We start from the raw sequence: 16,399 nt of genomic DNA, 5'->3' as shown, positions 1-16,399 counted from the left end.
GGATCAATCTGTGATGTTTCTAGTTGGATAATCAGCTTCTGACTGACCAACTTAAGGTATCTGTGTTAGATCACCTGCCATGTGCTATTTACCTGTCTGTTCTCTGGTATTCTTAGAAGTTGATTGACATTCACCTGAGTGATAATATCATTAATGTCCAGAGAGTGTTAAAAATCACATGTAATTTACTAGCTCACACTTCCATCCTGAAGTCAAATGGTAGTCACTAGGTTTTCATGTTTTCACATGGATTCTTTTTTTTTAATCCAAGTTTCCTTTAATTAATTAATTAATTGATTAATTATATTATTTTTGGCTGCGTTGGGTCTTCGTTGCTGCACGCGGGCTTGCTCTAGTTGCGGCGAGTGGGGGCTACTCTTTGTTGCGGTGCACGGGCTTCTCATTGCGGTGGCTTCTCTTGTTGCAGAGCATGGGCTCTAGGCGCATGGGCTTCAGTAATTGTGTTGCACGGGTTGAGTAGTTGTGGCCAGTGGGCCCTAGAGCGCAGGCTCAGTAGTTGTGGTGCACGGCTTAGTAGCTCCACGGCATGTGGGATCTTCCTGGACCAGGGGTCGAACCCGTGTCCCCTGCATTGGCAGGCGGATTCTTAACCACTGCGCCACCAGGGAAGTCCTCACATGGATTCTTAATGGATTCTAGTGATATTTATGTGAATTAGATAATAAAGGACAATGTAATATATTTACTCACATATTGTTTTCTAGTCAGAGATAAAGGAAATTTTAATAGTGCCACACCAAAAAAAGAAGGAAGAAAAAAATCTAGTTTTAATTGTATCTAATAGTTTACTTCTTAAATATAAAAAATTTTAATGTGAATTTTAACCTTTGTTGTGGAATATAACATATGTAGATGGCATAGAACAAAATGATATATAACTTAATGAATGGTTTAAGGTGAATGCCTTTATAACCAGCACCCTGGTTAAGAAATAAAGTTTTATCAGTTGCTTGCCCTCTTAAAAGGAATCACTATCTTGACTTGAATGATATCACTGCCTTGCTTTTCTTTATAGTTTTATCACCCAAATGGTTATCCTTAAATATTATGGTTTAGTATTTGTCTTTTTTTACTTACTGTCTCTTAAGCATTTTTAAAGCTACAAGTTGCCCCTCCATCTCTCTTTTTCTTCTCGCACTTTAAAGGAAATGGGTTTTGTTGACCTGTAGAGTTTGCTACAGTCTTGAATTTTGCTGATTCTGTCTCCATGGTGCCCATATGTTCTTTTTTCTTTTGTATTTACAGTGAATTGGTAGCTGGGTCTAGAAGCTTGGCTGTATTGGGATTTTGTTCTTTGGCAAGTTCACTTTATAGGTGGCACTGTGTTCTATCCACAGGCGCATAAGTCTGCTTGTTGCCATTTGTGCTGTAGCAGCCATCGTTTCTCAATGCCTAGATCCGTTAATTTAACAAAGGTTCCAAGATGGTGATATTTTAATTTTGTCATGCCTTCTTCTGTATTTACTAGTTAGAATATTTCTGTAAAGAGAAACTTCTCTGGGAAATGGGGCATGGCCAGAAAGGGGGCCGCCTCATTCTCTGTCACTCAACGCATGATTGCAGGGAGGCTGGTGCTAAACCATTCATAGATGACCTGCTTATTGGTCAGTGTTTCATACGGAGCAGAGCAGCTTCCTTACTGAGATCTATTGGAAGTCAGCCCTCAACCCACACGCACAAAAAGAAACTTCCTCTCAGCTCTTTTGCTTACCCCATGGTACGGTTTGTATAAAGGTAACCGTTCAAAATGAGAAGTTGGTTTCCTGTCATCTTCTAAGGTGACCAATTACTATTTCTTTAATATTATTTTGAATGCATAGATTTTTTTTTAAAATTTATTTATTTGGTTGTGTTGGGTCTTAGTTGCAGCAGGCAGGCTCCTTAGTTGCAGCTCACAGGCTCCTTAGTTGAGGCTCGAGGGCTCCTGTGGCTCGCCGGCTCCTAAGTTGTGGCACGTGGGCTCCATCGTTATGGCATGCGGGCTTCTTAATTGCAGCTTGTGGGCTCCTTAGTTACAGCTCGCTGTCTTCCTTAGTTTTGTGGCATGAGAACTCTTAGTTGCAGCATGCAGCTAAAGTTGCGGCATGCAAAACCCATAGGATCTAGTTCCCGAACCAGGGATCGAACCCGGGCCCCCTGCATTGGGAGCACAAAGTCTTAACCACTGCGCCACCAGGGAAGTCCCTGCAGAGATTTAAATATATTTAATGTGTTTCAAACCATTGCAGTTATCCTTTTTGATACTACTCACATTGTCCCACCTTTGACTAAAGAGAACCTCTCCAAGTTGACTCCTGAGCCTAGTAGTCTTTGACAGCTTCCAAGCCACCTCCCAGAGGAGATGTTCCAGGCTCATCTTGTGCATTTCCTGCCCCAGATCTGGAGTCAGCCATTTCTCTAAGAAACCTTGATTTCTTTTTGTGAGAAATGAAATTTTAGTCTGGGTGCTAGGAATGCTCTTTGCTACTGACTGGTTAGTTATTCTTTTTAGGACTTTTTAGTGGATAGAGCTAGGAAATATAAATTACCTTTTGGAGATTTCCTAAGAATCCGCCTGCCAATGCAGGGGACACGGGTTCAAGCCCTGGTCTGGGAAGATCCCACATGCCGTGGAGCAGCTAAGCCTGTACACCACAACTACTGAGCCTGCGCTCTAGAGCCCGCGAGCCACGACTACTGAAGCCCACGCAACTAGAGCCCGTGCTCCGCAACAAGAGAAGCCACCGCAGTGAGAAGCCTGCGCACTGCAACAAAGAGTAGGCCCTGCTCACCGCAACTAGAGAAAGCCCGCGCATAGCAACGAAGACCCAATGCAGCCAAAAATAGACAAACAAAAAAAAATAAATTTATTTTAAAAAATTACCTTGTGATTTGTATACTGTATTGATAAATTGGAATTGTAAGTATAATTATAAATATATTGGCATTATAATTCCAATTAAAATTCGGGTCTAGGGGGTTTTTACTTAACCTCTTCTATCTAACAATTGTTTTTCTTTCTTCTACAACAAGAATTCTGGTTGTCCAGGACACCAGGAATAACAAAACTACAATATTAATAACTCATTTGCTTTCTCTCACATACCACACACAGTATCAGTCCTATACCAATAATATGTTCTCCCTTCATGTTTTAAAATAGTTATATTCTCTGTTGTCAGAGCATATAACCATTACATGTTATGGTCTTGTTTTTATGTTCATTTTGTGTTACAATTAATAACTTAATTCTGTAATAAATATACATTTGATGCTCACCACCAGTCCTTGTATCAGTGCCCCTTTAGTCAGTTTGGTTGTCTGAAGTTCCTCTTATAGTAGATTTCCGAGGAAACACTTGTGGAAAGGATTTCTGCGTTCTTGCGTTGTGGCCTGTATATGTCAATGTTAATTTGGTTTAGTTAGTTTGGGTATAAAATCATTGGCTCGCATTTTCCTATTTTGTGTATCTTAAATGCATAATTCATTTTCTTAGAATTTGAAGACAATCTTTCCCTATAAGTTACTTGGTTTCTTTTCCTTGATGCTCATAAACTATTTTCCTTTTTCTTTAGAGTCCAGAAATTTTACCAGAATATGTCTTGGTGTTCGTCTTTCTAGGCAATTTTCTCAGATGATGTGCCTTTCCAAATCTTTTTTATTTTCAGAGTGTTTTCTTGAATTGGTTTTTAGTATTCATTCTGTTCCCTTGCTTTTGTTTCCTGGTATGCGCATGTTGGATTTTCCTTGTCTGACTTCTTTAACTGTCAGGTTTTCTCAAGTCCTTTTTATCACTTTCTTCATTTCTTTATGATTTAAAAAGTTTTTCTCCTCTTTCACCTTTATGCTGTTTTTAGTATTTATTTTTAAAATTATTTTTCATTTATATTTAATTCCTTTTATATTCCAGCCCTCATTTCTGAATTTTTCTAATTATATTAAAATTTTTTCATCTTTATTATTAATGCCTTTCTTTATCTTTTATGAAATAATAGGTTATAGTTTTCATTTGTTTTGTGGCTATGTCTTGTGTGCTTTTCTTATGTGTAGGAATGTGATTTTGCTCTTTTTTCTTTTAATAATTTATTTTTAAAATTTATTTAATTAATTTACTTTTGGCTGCATAGGGTCTTCGTTGCTGCGTGCAGGCTTTCTTTAGTTGTGGAGAGTGGAGGCTACTCTTCGTTGTGGTGCGTGGGCTTCTCATTGCCGTGGCTTCTCTTGTTGCAGAGCATGGGCTCTAGGTGCATGGGCTTCAGTAATTGCGGCACGTGGGCCCAGTAGTTGTGGCTCGTGGGCTCTAGAGTGCAGGCTCAGTAGTTGTGGCACACGGGCTTAGTTGCTCCACAGAATGTGGGATCTTCCCAGACTAGGGCTTGGACCCGTGTCCCCTGCATTGGCAGGCGGATTCTTAACCAGTGCGCCACCACGGAAGCCCTCTTTGAATAATTTTTGTGTGGTATTTGATCATGATATTTTTCTGTTCATTTTTACGTGAAATTAGTTTTCCTGGAGGAGTCCAGTTCAGGAATCCTGACTCTAGAGCTCCCTCTTCTGTTGTTTTTGTGAAGTGCTAAAAAATGTGGCAGCTTAGGGGCTTCCCTGGTGGCGCGGTGGTTGCGCGTCCGCCTGCCGATGCAGGGGAACCGGGTTCGCGCCCCGGTATGGGAGGATCCCACATGCCGCGGAGCGGCTGGGCCCGTGAGCCATGGCCGCTGAGCCTGCGCGTCCGGAGCCTGTGCTCCGCAACGGGAGAGGCCGCAGCAGAGGAAGGCCCGCATACCACAAAAAAAAAAAAAAAAAAAAAAAATGTGGCAGCTTATTTAATTCTCCTCCCTTGCTTTTATCTGGGTCTTTTCTCTTTTCTTTTCTCTCGTTCCCAGCCCCATCTTCCCCTCTCCTCTCCTCTCCTCTTTTTTTTTTTTGTAATAAATTTATTTACTTACTTACTTACTTATTTATTATTTTTGGCTGCATTGGGTCTTTGTTGCTGCATGCAGGTTTTCTCTAGTTGTGGTGAGCGGGGGCTACTCTTCGTTGTGGTGCGTGGGCTTCTCATTGTGGTGGCTTTTCTTGTTGCGGAGCACGGGCTCTAGGCACGCAGGCTTCAGTAGTTGTGGCATGGAGGCTCAGTAGTTGTGCCTCTTGGGCTCTAGAGGGCAGGCTCAGTAGTTGTGGTGCACGGGCTTAGTTGTTCCGCTGCATGTGGGATCTTCCCAGACCAGGGCTCGAACCCGTGTCCCCTGCATTGGCAGGTGGATTCTTAACCACTGCGCCACCAGGGAAGCCCCATAATGTATATGTTTAATACTGTAAATTTCCTTCTAAGTTTTGCTTTACTGCATCCTACAAATTTTATTACCTTGCTGTTATTGATTTCTACCTTAATTGTATTAATGTTGGGGAACTTGGTCTTTATGAAATAGTCTTTGACGTTTTCAAGACTTACCTTATGGCCCATTGTGGGACGATTAATATCTCAACTGTTATTTGATTTACATTTGACAAGAAATATTAAATCTTTGAGTCTTGTTTCTTTTTTCATTTTAGGTCTTGGTATGGTGACTCCTGTGAATGACCTTAGAGGATCTGATTCTATTGCCTATGACAAAGGGGAGAAGTTATTGCGGTGTAAACTGGCAGCATTTTACCGACTAGCAGATCTCTTTGGATGGTCTCAGCTTATCTACAATCACATCACAGTGAGTATTAAATGGGGTAGTAACTGAATGATAAGTGGAATATTATGTGTCTGGCACCACCTGTTTTCATTTAGGGGAAGAGGGAATCTGGCTGAGCTGAAGTAAATCTTGGAACACCTTCCTTCTGATTGCTGACTGCAGAGTATAATAACCTGAGAATTAGCCAGTTTGAATGAAAAATTATGAGAACAGTAGTTCTTTAAAACTCCTTTCTTGCTTGCTAACCTAATAAATGAGTGTTTACCAAATTATAGGCAGTTCCTAAAGTTCTCTTTATGCCTAAAAAATCAAGAATGAAGATGTTTTCTTTCCTACTTTGACTAAAGCCTTCTATCTCTCGTACTTATTTCTTCAGATATTCCAGTTTTAGCCATTTTTCAACATTATCAGGACCTCTAGTTTCTTCAATTCATTCTTTTTTTAAAAAAATAAATTTGTTTTTGGCTGCATTGGGTTTTCGTTGCTGCGCTCAGGGTTTCTCTAGTTGCGGTGAGCAGGGGCTACTGTTGGTTGCAGTGTGCATGCTTCTCATTGCGGTGGCTTCTCTTGTTGCAGAGCACGGGCTCTAGGCGCGTGGGCTTTAGTAGTTGTGGCACACGGTCTCCGTAGTTGTGGCTTACGGGCTCTAGAGTGCAGGCTCAGTATTTGTGGTGCACGGGCTTAGTTGCTTCTCGGCATGTGAGCTCTTCCCGGACCAGGGCTCAAACCCGTGTCCCCTGCATCGGCAGGAGGATTCTTAACCACTGCGCCGCCAGGGAAGCCCCTTATCGGATATTTTAAATTATTAATATAGTGTGCTTATTGTGGCAAGCGTCCCTTACACAGACGTTGAAAGAAGAAATCATAATCCTGTGAATACTCTTATCCCCCTTGAGATAACCAGCATTAACAGACGTTTAAATCGTTTTACCCTTTTCTCCATACTCAACACACTCAGTACACACAATACTTAATACACATGTGTAGGTGTTTTTTACTTGTGGACTCATAACCAACAGTGCTTAGTTCAGCTCCATTCTTTTTTTTTTTTTTTTTTAAGTATTTATTTATTTGTTTCGGCTGTGAAAGGATCTTAGTTGCTGGATGTGGGCTTCTTAGTTGGGGCAGGAGGACTCTTAGTTGTGGCATGCATGCAGGATCTAGTTCTCTGACCAGGGATTGAACACGGGCCCCCTGCATTGGGTGCACGGAGTCTTACCCAGTGGACCACCAGGGAGGTTCCCAGCTCCATTCTTGACTCCAAGGAATGCTCTTTGATGGTAGTCTGAAGCCCACCTTTGTGACCAGTGCGCTGTGCTTCTGGGACGTGGTAGGGATCTTTGCCAGATATACCGAGTTACCGTCCCCTCTGTTCTCCACCTTTCAAAACGCAGACCTGACCCTGTTGTATCCATGCTGTCATGCTTGTGGAATGTTGCTTCCACCCAGCACGCCTGCTTTATTTCCCCCACAGCAGTTACCGTCAGCCATACTGTACGTTTGCTCGTCGTCCACATCAGCTCCATGAAGGGAGCCTCCGGCCGTGTCCTGGGAAGAGTTCCTGTGCTGGGCTCAGAGGAGGCACACACTGAACTCTTGGCTGAATGATGGAGTGCAGCCTCCAGTTGAACTGAAATTCTGCCTTAGTAAAATTATCTAACGGGACTCTGTGGTGCCTTTTGATATTTGGTCAGTGGATCCAGTTAGCCTCCCAGAAGTGCTGGCTCTCTTCCTTGTGCCTGCGTGGAAATTGCTGGCCTCTGTGGCTAATTATACTTGACAGAACGTCTGTGTAGAGATTTAAAAAAAAAAAAAAAAATTTATTTATTTATTTATTTATTTTTGGCTGTGTTGGGTCTTCGTTTCTGCGCGAGGGCTTTCTCTAGTTGCGGCGAGCGGGGGCCACTCTTTAGCGCGGTGCGCGGGCCTCTCACTATCTAGGCCTCTCTTATTGCGGAGCATAGGCTCCAGACGCGCAGGCTCAGTAGTTGTGGCTCACAGGCCCAGTTGCTCCGCGGCATGTGGGATCTTCCCAGACCAGGGCTCGAACCCGTGTCCCCTGCATTGACACCACTACGCCACCAGGGAAGCCCCTGTGTAGAGATTTAATGCTAAATGGTTGCCTAAAAATTAGTTCCATGAAAATGTTACATCGCTAAGAGGAAATGTAATCCTTGGCTTAATGCCAGCCTTACATTCTCTGGGGGTTTTAAAAGCTGTTTACTACTAGTCCTATTATGAATGCTATTTAAATAAGTTTGAATTGCTTAAATTGCTCATTTTTTTCCCCTTTAATTATTTAGGACTTGGCAGAATTAAAACATTAGTTAGGTGTTTACTTTTCTGTAAGTGATCTGTTTGGGACTTAACACTGAGTAAAATAGAAATTCAAGTTACAAAACATATTTCTTATATCTTGTGAACTAGAGAATCTTTGAGGAAGAAAATTTTTGTTTTTTTAACTATTTATAGCATCCATGTTTTGGTTTCACAGTCTAGGCGTTATCATATATAGATTTAACAGAAAAGAAATATTAACAGTATCAGCGCAGCCAAAAAGTGCTAACAGGTCATCGTGCCCTTTCTTTGAAGGAGGGCAATAGGGATTTTCTGCTAAAGAGATTTAAAAGTGCTAACAGGTCAGGTGTTAGAGGATTGGAGATGATTGTCTGAATTACATCTCTGTCTTAAGACTGCATTGGATTTAGAGAAGCTTTTGAGCGGGGGTGTCAAAAGACAGGATAGCCCAGTTGGCACGTGAGCTGGGCTTCCTTTCTTGGTGGCACTTAGCCGATGGCAGGGTCCTTCCGTCCCTAAATGCCTCTTGGTGTCAGTGGAGTGCTAGATTCACCTCCATTCTGGATTCCAAGGAATGCTAACCCTCCGAGGTGGTGGGCTCCAGAGGTGGCGGCGAGTCCACAGTGACTGTGTTCTGAGGACATGATAGGGATCTCTGCCAGAGATAGTGAGTCGGGTGTATTTGGTTTTCGGTGAATGACGTTAGCACTCATTCCTTGCGCACAGAGAAGGGGCATTAGATGTGGGAAGACTCACAGACCAGTGCTAGGCCATCAGGGACTAGAAAACTTACTTTGAAATGTCCTCTCTTTTTTCAAAATACAACAGTATTTAGCACTTTTCTCCTTTTTGTTTCAGATTCTGAAAATTGTATATTTAAGCTTTTTCCATTATAATATGTAGGTCTGTTAAGCTCACTCTTGGAAATATATGTTAAAGAAAGAAGTCAAAGAAGAAAACATGATGTATAAATATATTTATTATAGCATTATCTATAATAATAAAAAAGTTTGAGTCTTAATATCCATCAGTAGGTGGGAAATGACTCAGTTATTCAACATCAGCTTGAGGGAATGTTATATACTATGAAAAATAATTGATAAAGACCATGTGAAATAATTATTATAAAAGAGAAAATATAAAATGTATACTGTTTATAGCTATATGAATTATGTGTGTGTGTGTGTGTATGTGTGCATATATATATATATATATATATATATATATATATATATATATATAGACAAAGAAAAAAGTGAGTAAAACTGGCTATGTAGTATTTTTTTAGTGTGGGACCTGATAGCATGAGCGTGCTTCTAAAACTTATGTGGAGGAAAAAAGGCCTAGAATAGATAACTCCTGAAGAACTAGGTAAGGAGATATTTTTTCCTATCAAGTGTCGAACTTATAAAGTGATGGTAACTAAAATAGTGTGCTTTGGGGAAAGGCAGAAACAGACAAACCAGTGGGACAGAGCCCAGAACTGGATCTTTATGTACTGAAATCAGATATACAGGGACTTCCCTGGTGGTCCAGTGGTTAAGACGCCACGGTTCCGGTTCAGGGGGGCCGAGTTCAATCTCTGGTCAGGGAACTAGATCCTGCATGCCTCAACTAAGACCTGGTGCACCCAGATAAATAAATAAATATTAAAAAAAAGAAATCAGATGTGCAGGAGAGTCTGCATTGCAGAGCATCAAGGGGGGGTGATGGCCCGGGCTATAATTGGTGCTGGCACAATTAGATTGAAAAATCAGAATTGGATTCTTACCTTATGCTGTATGGAGTCACAAAGCAATTCCAACGAATTAAGCATTAAATGTGAGAGATAATACTTAAAAAATTTTAGGATCAGTATAAGTGAAAATCATTTACCTTTAACCTCTGACTTAAGGAAGGTTGTCTTAAGACACAAAAGCACTTATCATAAAAGAAAAGATGAATAAATCATTTGACTACATTAAAATAAACATTTCTCATCATTAAAAGACACCATAAAGAGAGTGAAAATAAAAGCTTACAACCTAGAAGATTTTGCCTCATGGTTAGCCAACAAGAAATTAGTATCCAGAATAAAGAACTATCAATAAGCAAACCAGTATAAAATGGACAAAAGACAAGTCAATTTACAGGAATTTCACAGAAGGGGAAATAAGACTGGCTTATAAAAATACGAAATGTTGCTCAACTCAGTTGTAACTGGGAAATTATAAAGTCACAATGGAATACCATTTCACAGACATCAGATTTTAATTTTTAGGAAAGATGGTTGTAGAAGCACAGAACTATCATATACTACTAGCAGGAGTGTACATTTAATTAGGCCCTTTGGAAAATAATTTGGCTTCACCTCCTACTTCGTTACCCTGGAGAAACTTGTACCATGTACACTAGGAGGCAGGTATAAAAATGTTCATAGCATTGTTTTTAATGGCAAAATGAAAACCACGTCCATTGACAGAAGATGGATACATAAATTATATATTCATCCAATAGACACTATACAGCAATGAGGATGAATAAATTATTGCCATGTTGTATATCATCTGGAGGAATCTCAGAAACAGCGTTGAGGAAAAAAAGTCACCGAAAAATACAGTATGATTGCAATTACATGAAGTTCACAAACAGATAAAAATTAAGCAATATGGGCTTCCCTGGTGGCACAGTGGTTGAGAGTCCGCCTGCCGATGCAGGGGACACGGGTTCGTGTCCCGGTCTGGGAAGATCCCACATGCCGCGGAGCGGCTGGGCCCGTGAGCCATGGCCGCTGACCCTGCGCGTCCGGAGCCTGTGCTCCGCAACGGGAGAGGCCACAACAGTGAGAGGCCCGCGTACCGCAAAAAAAATAAAGAAATTAAAAAATTAAGCAATATATTGCTTAGTGATGAATATATATATATAGTATAACTGTAAGGAAAAGAAAGAAAATGCTTAACACATAACTCAGGTTAGTGCTTACTTATGGGATATGGGGGGAGAGAAACAGCTTCAGAAATATTAGATTTATTTTGTTTCTGAAGCTGGTTGAAAGGTACATGGGCGTTTGATTTATTATTTTACTTAAATTGTACGTATACCTGCTAAATACTTTTTTACATGTATGTTTCAAAATAAAAACTTCTAAAATAAGCAAAAATATCTGACATGGGACTTCCCTTGTGGCACAGTGGTTAAGAATCTGCCTGCCAGTGCAGGGAACACTGGTTCGATCCCTGGTCTGGGAAGATCCCACATGCCACAGAGCAACAAAGCCCATGCACCACAACTACTGAGCCTGCACTCTAAGAGCCTGTGAGCCACAGCTATTGAGCCCGCATGCCACAACTACTGAGCCTGCGCTCTAAGAGCCTATGTGCCGCAACTACTGAGGCCCGTGCGCTCTAGGACCCGTGTGCCGCAACTACTGAGCCTGCGTGCTGCAACAGCTGAAATCCGTGCACCTAGAGCCCATGCTCCTCAAAAAGAGAAGCCACTGCAGTGAGAAGCCCGCGCACCACAACAAAGAGTAGCACCCACTCGCCGCAACTAGAGAAAGCCCGCGCACTGCAACGAAGACCCAATGCAGCCAAAAAAATAAATAAAATTAAAAATACCTGACATTTAAATTTTCCCTGTTTCCAACCTTATTTTTCTTCATCCCAGCCAATAAATAGAGTAATTCCTTGTTTAAGATTTATTTTGACCCAGTTTGGGAATTGGGGAATTTGCATAGTTTTGATTTAGATAGTTAAAAAGATCAGCATCCTTTATAAAATAAAAGAACTGACTTTAGGGTTAAAAAACCTGGCTAACTTAAAATTAATGGGAAAATATTTGGGGGAAAGGCCCAAATATTTCTGGCCCCTTGGTAGTGAAAGTGTGGAGCCCTAACCACTGGATTGCCAGGGAATTCCCAGCATTTTTGAAACAACTAAAAAGGAGTAGAGACCTAGTAGTAGAGATTTATAGAGAATGGATATTGTAGAGATGGCTTTCCTACTACCACTAATAATACTGCAGTAGTGTAATAGTTAAGAGATGCCATTTATTGAAAGCTTTATTGTGAGTACAAGCTCCTTTCATCCCCACTTCATGGGTGAGAAGACGACGAGACCAGGAGCCCAGGGTCCCCAGAGCAGCATAGACAGTTCTAAGTTTTAACTCAGGTCTTGTGTGACTGTGGGTCCACATTCTAGTGTGCTGAGGAAATCCAGTGAGTTTCGCGTGAAGGTGACATGGAGGAGATGGGATAGTTTCAGATGTCCCAGGACTGAACTACAGTTTAGGGCGGAGGTAGACCTCGTTCTGTGTTGCACACCACAGACAGATTTCTGCTCAGTGTGAGAGAGAGTGTTTGATGACTAGGCCTCTCCAGCTTCTGTTTGTTTACTGCTGTACCCTAGCACCCAGGTGCAGAAGGCCTCCGGGACTATTTGCTGAATGAAGGAACGAGACTGGCCACGTAAGGGCATCACTGCACTGTCCAAGCAGACACCCCTCCGCCCCGTGTGTGTTTCTTTTGGGCCACTACAGAAGTCACTGTGCTGGTTAGGAAGTTGGACTAAACAGCATAAGGCCTTTTCAACAAACATGGAATTCCACCTACCTGACCCTAGTTAGAATTCTTAGCCCAGTAGTAAATGTATTCCATCCTAATAGCTTTGGGAAGTCTTTTGAGTCTATCCCAAAATCATTATATTGATAAAAATTAGACTAAATTTTTGTGAGGGCAGGACTCCCCCCCGCCCCACTACATGACTAGCGTCTAGCACATATCCATCATATGTGACAAACCTGTATTGTTGAAAGAAAAATATATTGTGGAAGGAAGAAAGATACCAGGGGAGTGAGGATGTGATGTGTAGAGACTTTTGGTCAGGCAGAAAGGAAGAACTCTCTCTTATTTGTGATTTTTATGATTGTTCACTATCCTATAGGTTTTGAGTACTTAAAAAAAAACCATTTTGACTTTTGAAAAGTAAGGTTTGGTTTTCATTATTACACCCTTGAGGAATGTCACCTTTTTGCACATGATACTGGCTTGGTAGCCACCAGAAGGTTTTTTCTTTATAAAGTTAATTATCATGAATGTGACCAAGATGCACTTCATGTACCCAGTAAGTTACTACAACATAATAACAGAAAGCTTTCAGTACCCCTTAGCTTTGTGATAGGCACTGTACTTAAGTGCGTCCCTATGTAGCTCAGTTAATGCTCACAAAAAACCCGTGAGTCTGTGGACTGAAAGAGATGCAAATAATTTCAGTAGGATTTTTGAGCTAACTCAGTAATTCTCCCCACAGACCAGAGTGAGCTCCGAGCAGGAACACTTCCTCATTGTACCTTTTGGACTTCTCTACAGTGAAGTGACTGCGTCCAGTTTGGTAAGAATGTCCTTCTCTTCTTGGGCATCAAGTATGTGTAGGTCATATTAGATAATTAAATACCGTCTAATCTCGTTAGACATGTAAAACCCAAGAAAGAGGAAAATCTCTACGTTTTGTGTGATTAACTCAGGGAAAAACTTTTAAAATTAGTTATAAACACTTTAAACTTTGGTTTAAGTAATTTCTAGTTAGGTTAACATGAAATCCTCTTGATATTTAAGATTTTGCTTTCTTATTTCAGGTTAAAGTCAATCTACAAGGAGAGGCAGTGGACCGTGGAAGTACTAATCTAGGGGTAAATCAGGCTGGCTTCACGTTACATTCTGCCATTTACGCTGCACGCCCGGATGCGAAGTGCGTTGTGCATGTTCACACACCAGCAGGGGCGGCGGTGAGTGCACTTCCCTGGTAGAGACTTAAAGTTTAAAGCCGTTCAGTGAGCGGCACTTCACATTTCCTCCAAATTGCCCTCTCTTGTTGCACCAAGTCAACAAACCTCATTTTGTTGGATTAGAAAAATCTTTTTTGCTCACTACATTTGACTTTCTTAAAAGAATATATTTTAAGGGGTCCATTTACTGTATGATTTTGAAAAACATGTGGTAAGTCTGAAAGTGCTGTAAGACTTAACGGTTAGGAAATCAGTGTTGAAGCGGGGAGTGAGATTTCAGCGTATGGGAGACTGGGACGCGCAGGGTGACAGCAGTGAATTGAGACTCCTTGGTTGAGAAGAGAAGTAGGAAGAGGAGGGAGGGTGACGTGGGGCGGTAGGTGGGGGGCGCTGGGCTCGGGCAAGGGTTCGGGGGATGCAGGAGACTTGAACCTGCTTGACTGGTTGAGGGGAAGGCGCCAGGCCTGTGACGGAGAGGTTGAGGCTGAGAGACACACCGGCCAGCCTCCCACAGATGATCCGCCTGGAGTTAGCGAAACCCAGGCTGGATCGTGACTGGGGAGAGTAATACTGGGGAAGGGAGTTCCCTGGTGGTCCAGTGGTTAGGGCTTGGCGCTTTCACTGCCCTGGCCCGGGTTCAGTCCCTGGCTGGGGAGCTAAGATCCTCTCAAGCCGTGCGGCACAGCCAAAAAATAAAAAAAGAAGGGGGAAGAGGGCACAGACGGTGCAGACTATTAGGAGACTTGGCCGTTGAGCCCTCAGCTTGCCAGGAGCCTGCCCAGTCCTGATCACCAAGCCTGGACCCTTCTGTGCAAACGGGCCACCTGACAAAGCCTCAGACCCCTCAGTATGTATGAAAATATACTTTCTGGTTGTTGGTATGTCATGTGAAAGCGAAGCACTCAAGAACTGTCTAGAATTGTCTTTTTTATCACCAGTTTTATACTTTAATGACTTCTCGGGCTTATTTGTTTGACAGACCTCACTGATTAAGTAATACTGAATTTCACTCTGTCTTGATGTTTTAATGTCATAGATCTTGGGTTGTTTGGATGAATGTTGGATCTGGTTTGTTTTACTTTGAAGATAGGTTCTTGATGTCAGCATCAGTTTTTTTTTGTTTTTGTTTTTGTTTTTTGGTACGCGGGCCTCTCACCGTTGTGGCCTCTCCCGTTGCGGAGCACGGGCTCCGGACGCGCAGGCTCAGCGGCCGTGGCTCACGGGCCCGGCCGCTCGTTTTACTTTGAAGATAGGTTCTTGATGTCAGCATCAGTTTTTTTTTGTTTTTGTTTTTGTTTTTTGGTACGCGGGCCTCTCACCGTTGTGGCCTCTCCCGTTGCGGAGCACGGGCTCCGGACGCGCAGGCTCAGCGGCCGTGGCCCACGGGCCCGGCCGCTCCGCGGCAGGCGGGATCCTCCCGGACCCGGGCGCGAACCCGTGTCCCCTGCATCGGCAGGCGGACTCTCAACCACTGCGCCGCCAGGGAAGCCCTCAGCATCAGTTTTATTAGTTATATCATTCTCCAAATGATGTAATTTTTTCCTAAAAGAATGCATGCTCTTCCAACCCCAAAAAATCCGTGCATTTTAAAGAACCATTAGAGGTACCTTTGAGACTATGGTTATTACAAACAGCATGTAATTTGTTTAAAAAATTATCAGTAACTTTACTTTGTAAGGAAATATCTTCTTATAGAAAGGCTGATATTGTGAAAGGAATTAAATATGGTACTGCTTTTTTTGTGGTATTGTCTTTTTAGATTAACTTTTCTGTAAGAAATTGTTACACTTACATATGTATTATTTAAATCTTTGGGGCCTGTTAGTCTAGGTAGAAGACCTTTAAAATTAGCATACTCTAAAGTCATTTTGGGAAAGTTAAGGAAATTAAAGGGCTATATGGACACTTAGATTTTTCACTTAAATAAATGTAGAGAATTTATACAGTATAATTATCCTAAACCTTTATAAATCTCCTTTTATCTGACTTTCAGGTATTCCTATCTCGCCTACAACCTAAGATGAAAAGCACACAAAACCTTAAAGCTCTTCAGAAACCCCTCTTTGCAATGTTGTGACTCATTCAGAGGAAGCCATTATCTCTCCTTGCAGTAGATCCAGGACTCATCTTATTAAATCTGAGCTCACGTGGTGTTTACAATCAGTGTGGGAGAAATCCAGAAAGATGTGGCATTTCTCTTGAGGCCTTCCTTGACAGTGGTAGCTTTGGTTTCTAAAAATAGATTGGTGGTGAGCCCCAGAAGAAAGGTTTATCTTAACTTCATGGGCTCATTTTTTTCTGAAAGGAGAACAAAGTAAAATATGTTCCCCCTTTATGTTTTTGAGGAAAGCATTTGCCGTGTCATCAGTGTGTAGCTCCTGATCTGTCTTCGTTGATGGTGCTGCTTGTTCTCTAGGTCTCTGCGATGAAATGTGGCCTCTTGCCAATCTCCCCAGAGGCACTTTCCCTTGGAGAAGTGGCTTATCATGATTATCATGGGATTCTGGTTGATGAGGAAGAAAAAGTTTTAATTCAGAAAAATTTGGGGCCTAAAAGCAAGGTCAGTAGGCATCTAATCTGGTATTTATTTATTTATTTATTTATTTATTTATTTATTTTTTTGTGGTATGCGGGCCTCCCTCTGCTGCGGCCTCTCCCGT

At 41.9% G+C, this 16,399-nt stretch overlaps 1 protein-coding gene across 7 annotated transcripts in view; it reads left to right on the top strand.

The window, feature by feature from the left end:
- The window catches only part of LOC102994025 (alpha-adducin), a 74,203-nt gene that overhangs the window by 42,304 nt on the left and 15,500 nt on the right, over positions 1-16,399 (top strand). For all 7 annotated transcript variants that reach the window (XM_028492416.2, XM_055086259.1, XM_028492418.2 and 4 more), the window contains 4 exons: positions 5,551-5,702; positions 13,265-13,345; positions 13,590-13,739; positions 16,156-16,299. In XM_028492416.2, coding sequence (XP_028348217.1) covers positions 5,551-5,702; positions 13,265-13,345; positions 13,590-13,739; positions 16,156-16,299 — 527 coding nt within the window. The remainder of the gene's footprint in view (positions 1-5,550; positions 5,703-13,264; positions 13,346-13,589; positions 13,740-16,155; positions 16,300-16,399) is intronic.

This window comes from Physeter macrocephalus, chromosome 7 (assembly GCF_002837175.3).
Source record: "Physeter macrocephalus isolate SW-GA chromosome 7, ASM283717v5, whole genome shotgun sequence".
Classification (NCBI taxonomy): domain Eukaryota; kingdom Metazoa; phylum Chordata; class Mammalia; order Artiodactyla; family Physeteridae; genus Physeter; species Physeter macrocephalus.
The sequence above is the reverse complement of the archived record's forward strand: the minus strand, read 5'-3'. Positions and strand labels throughout refer to the sequence as shown.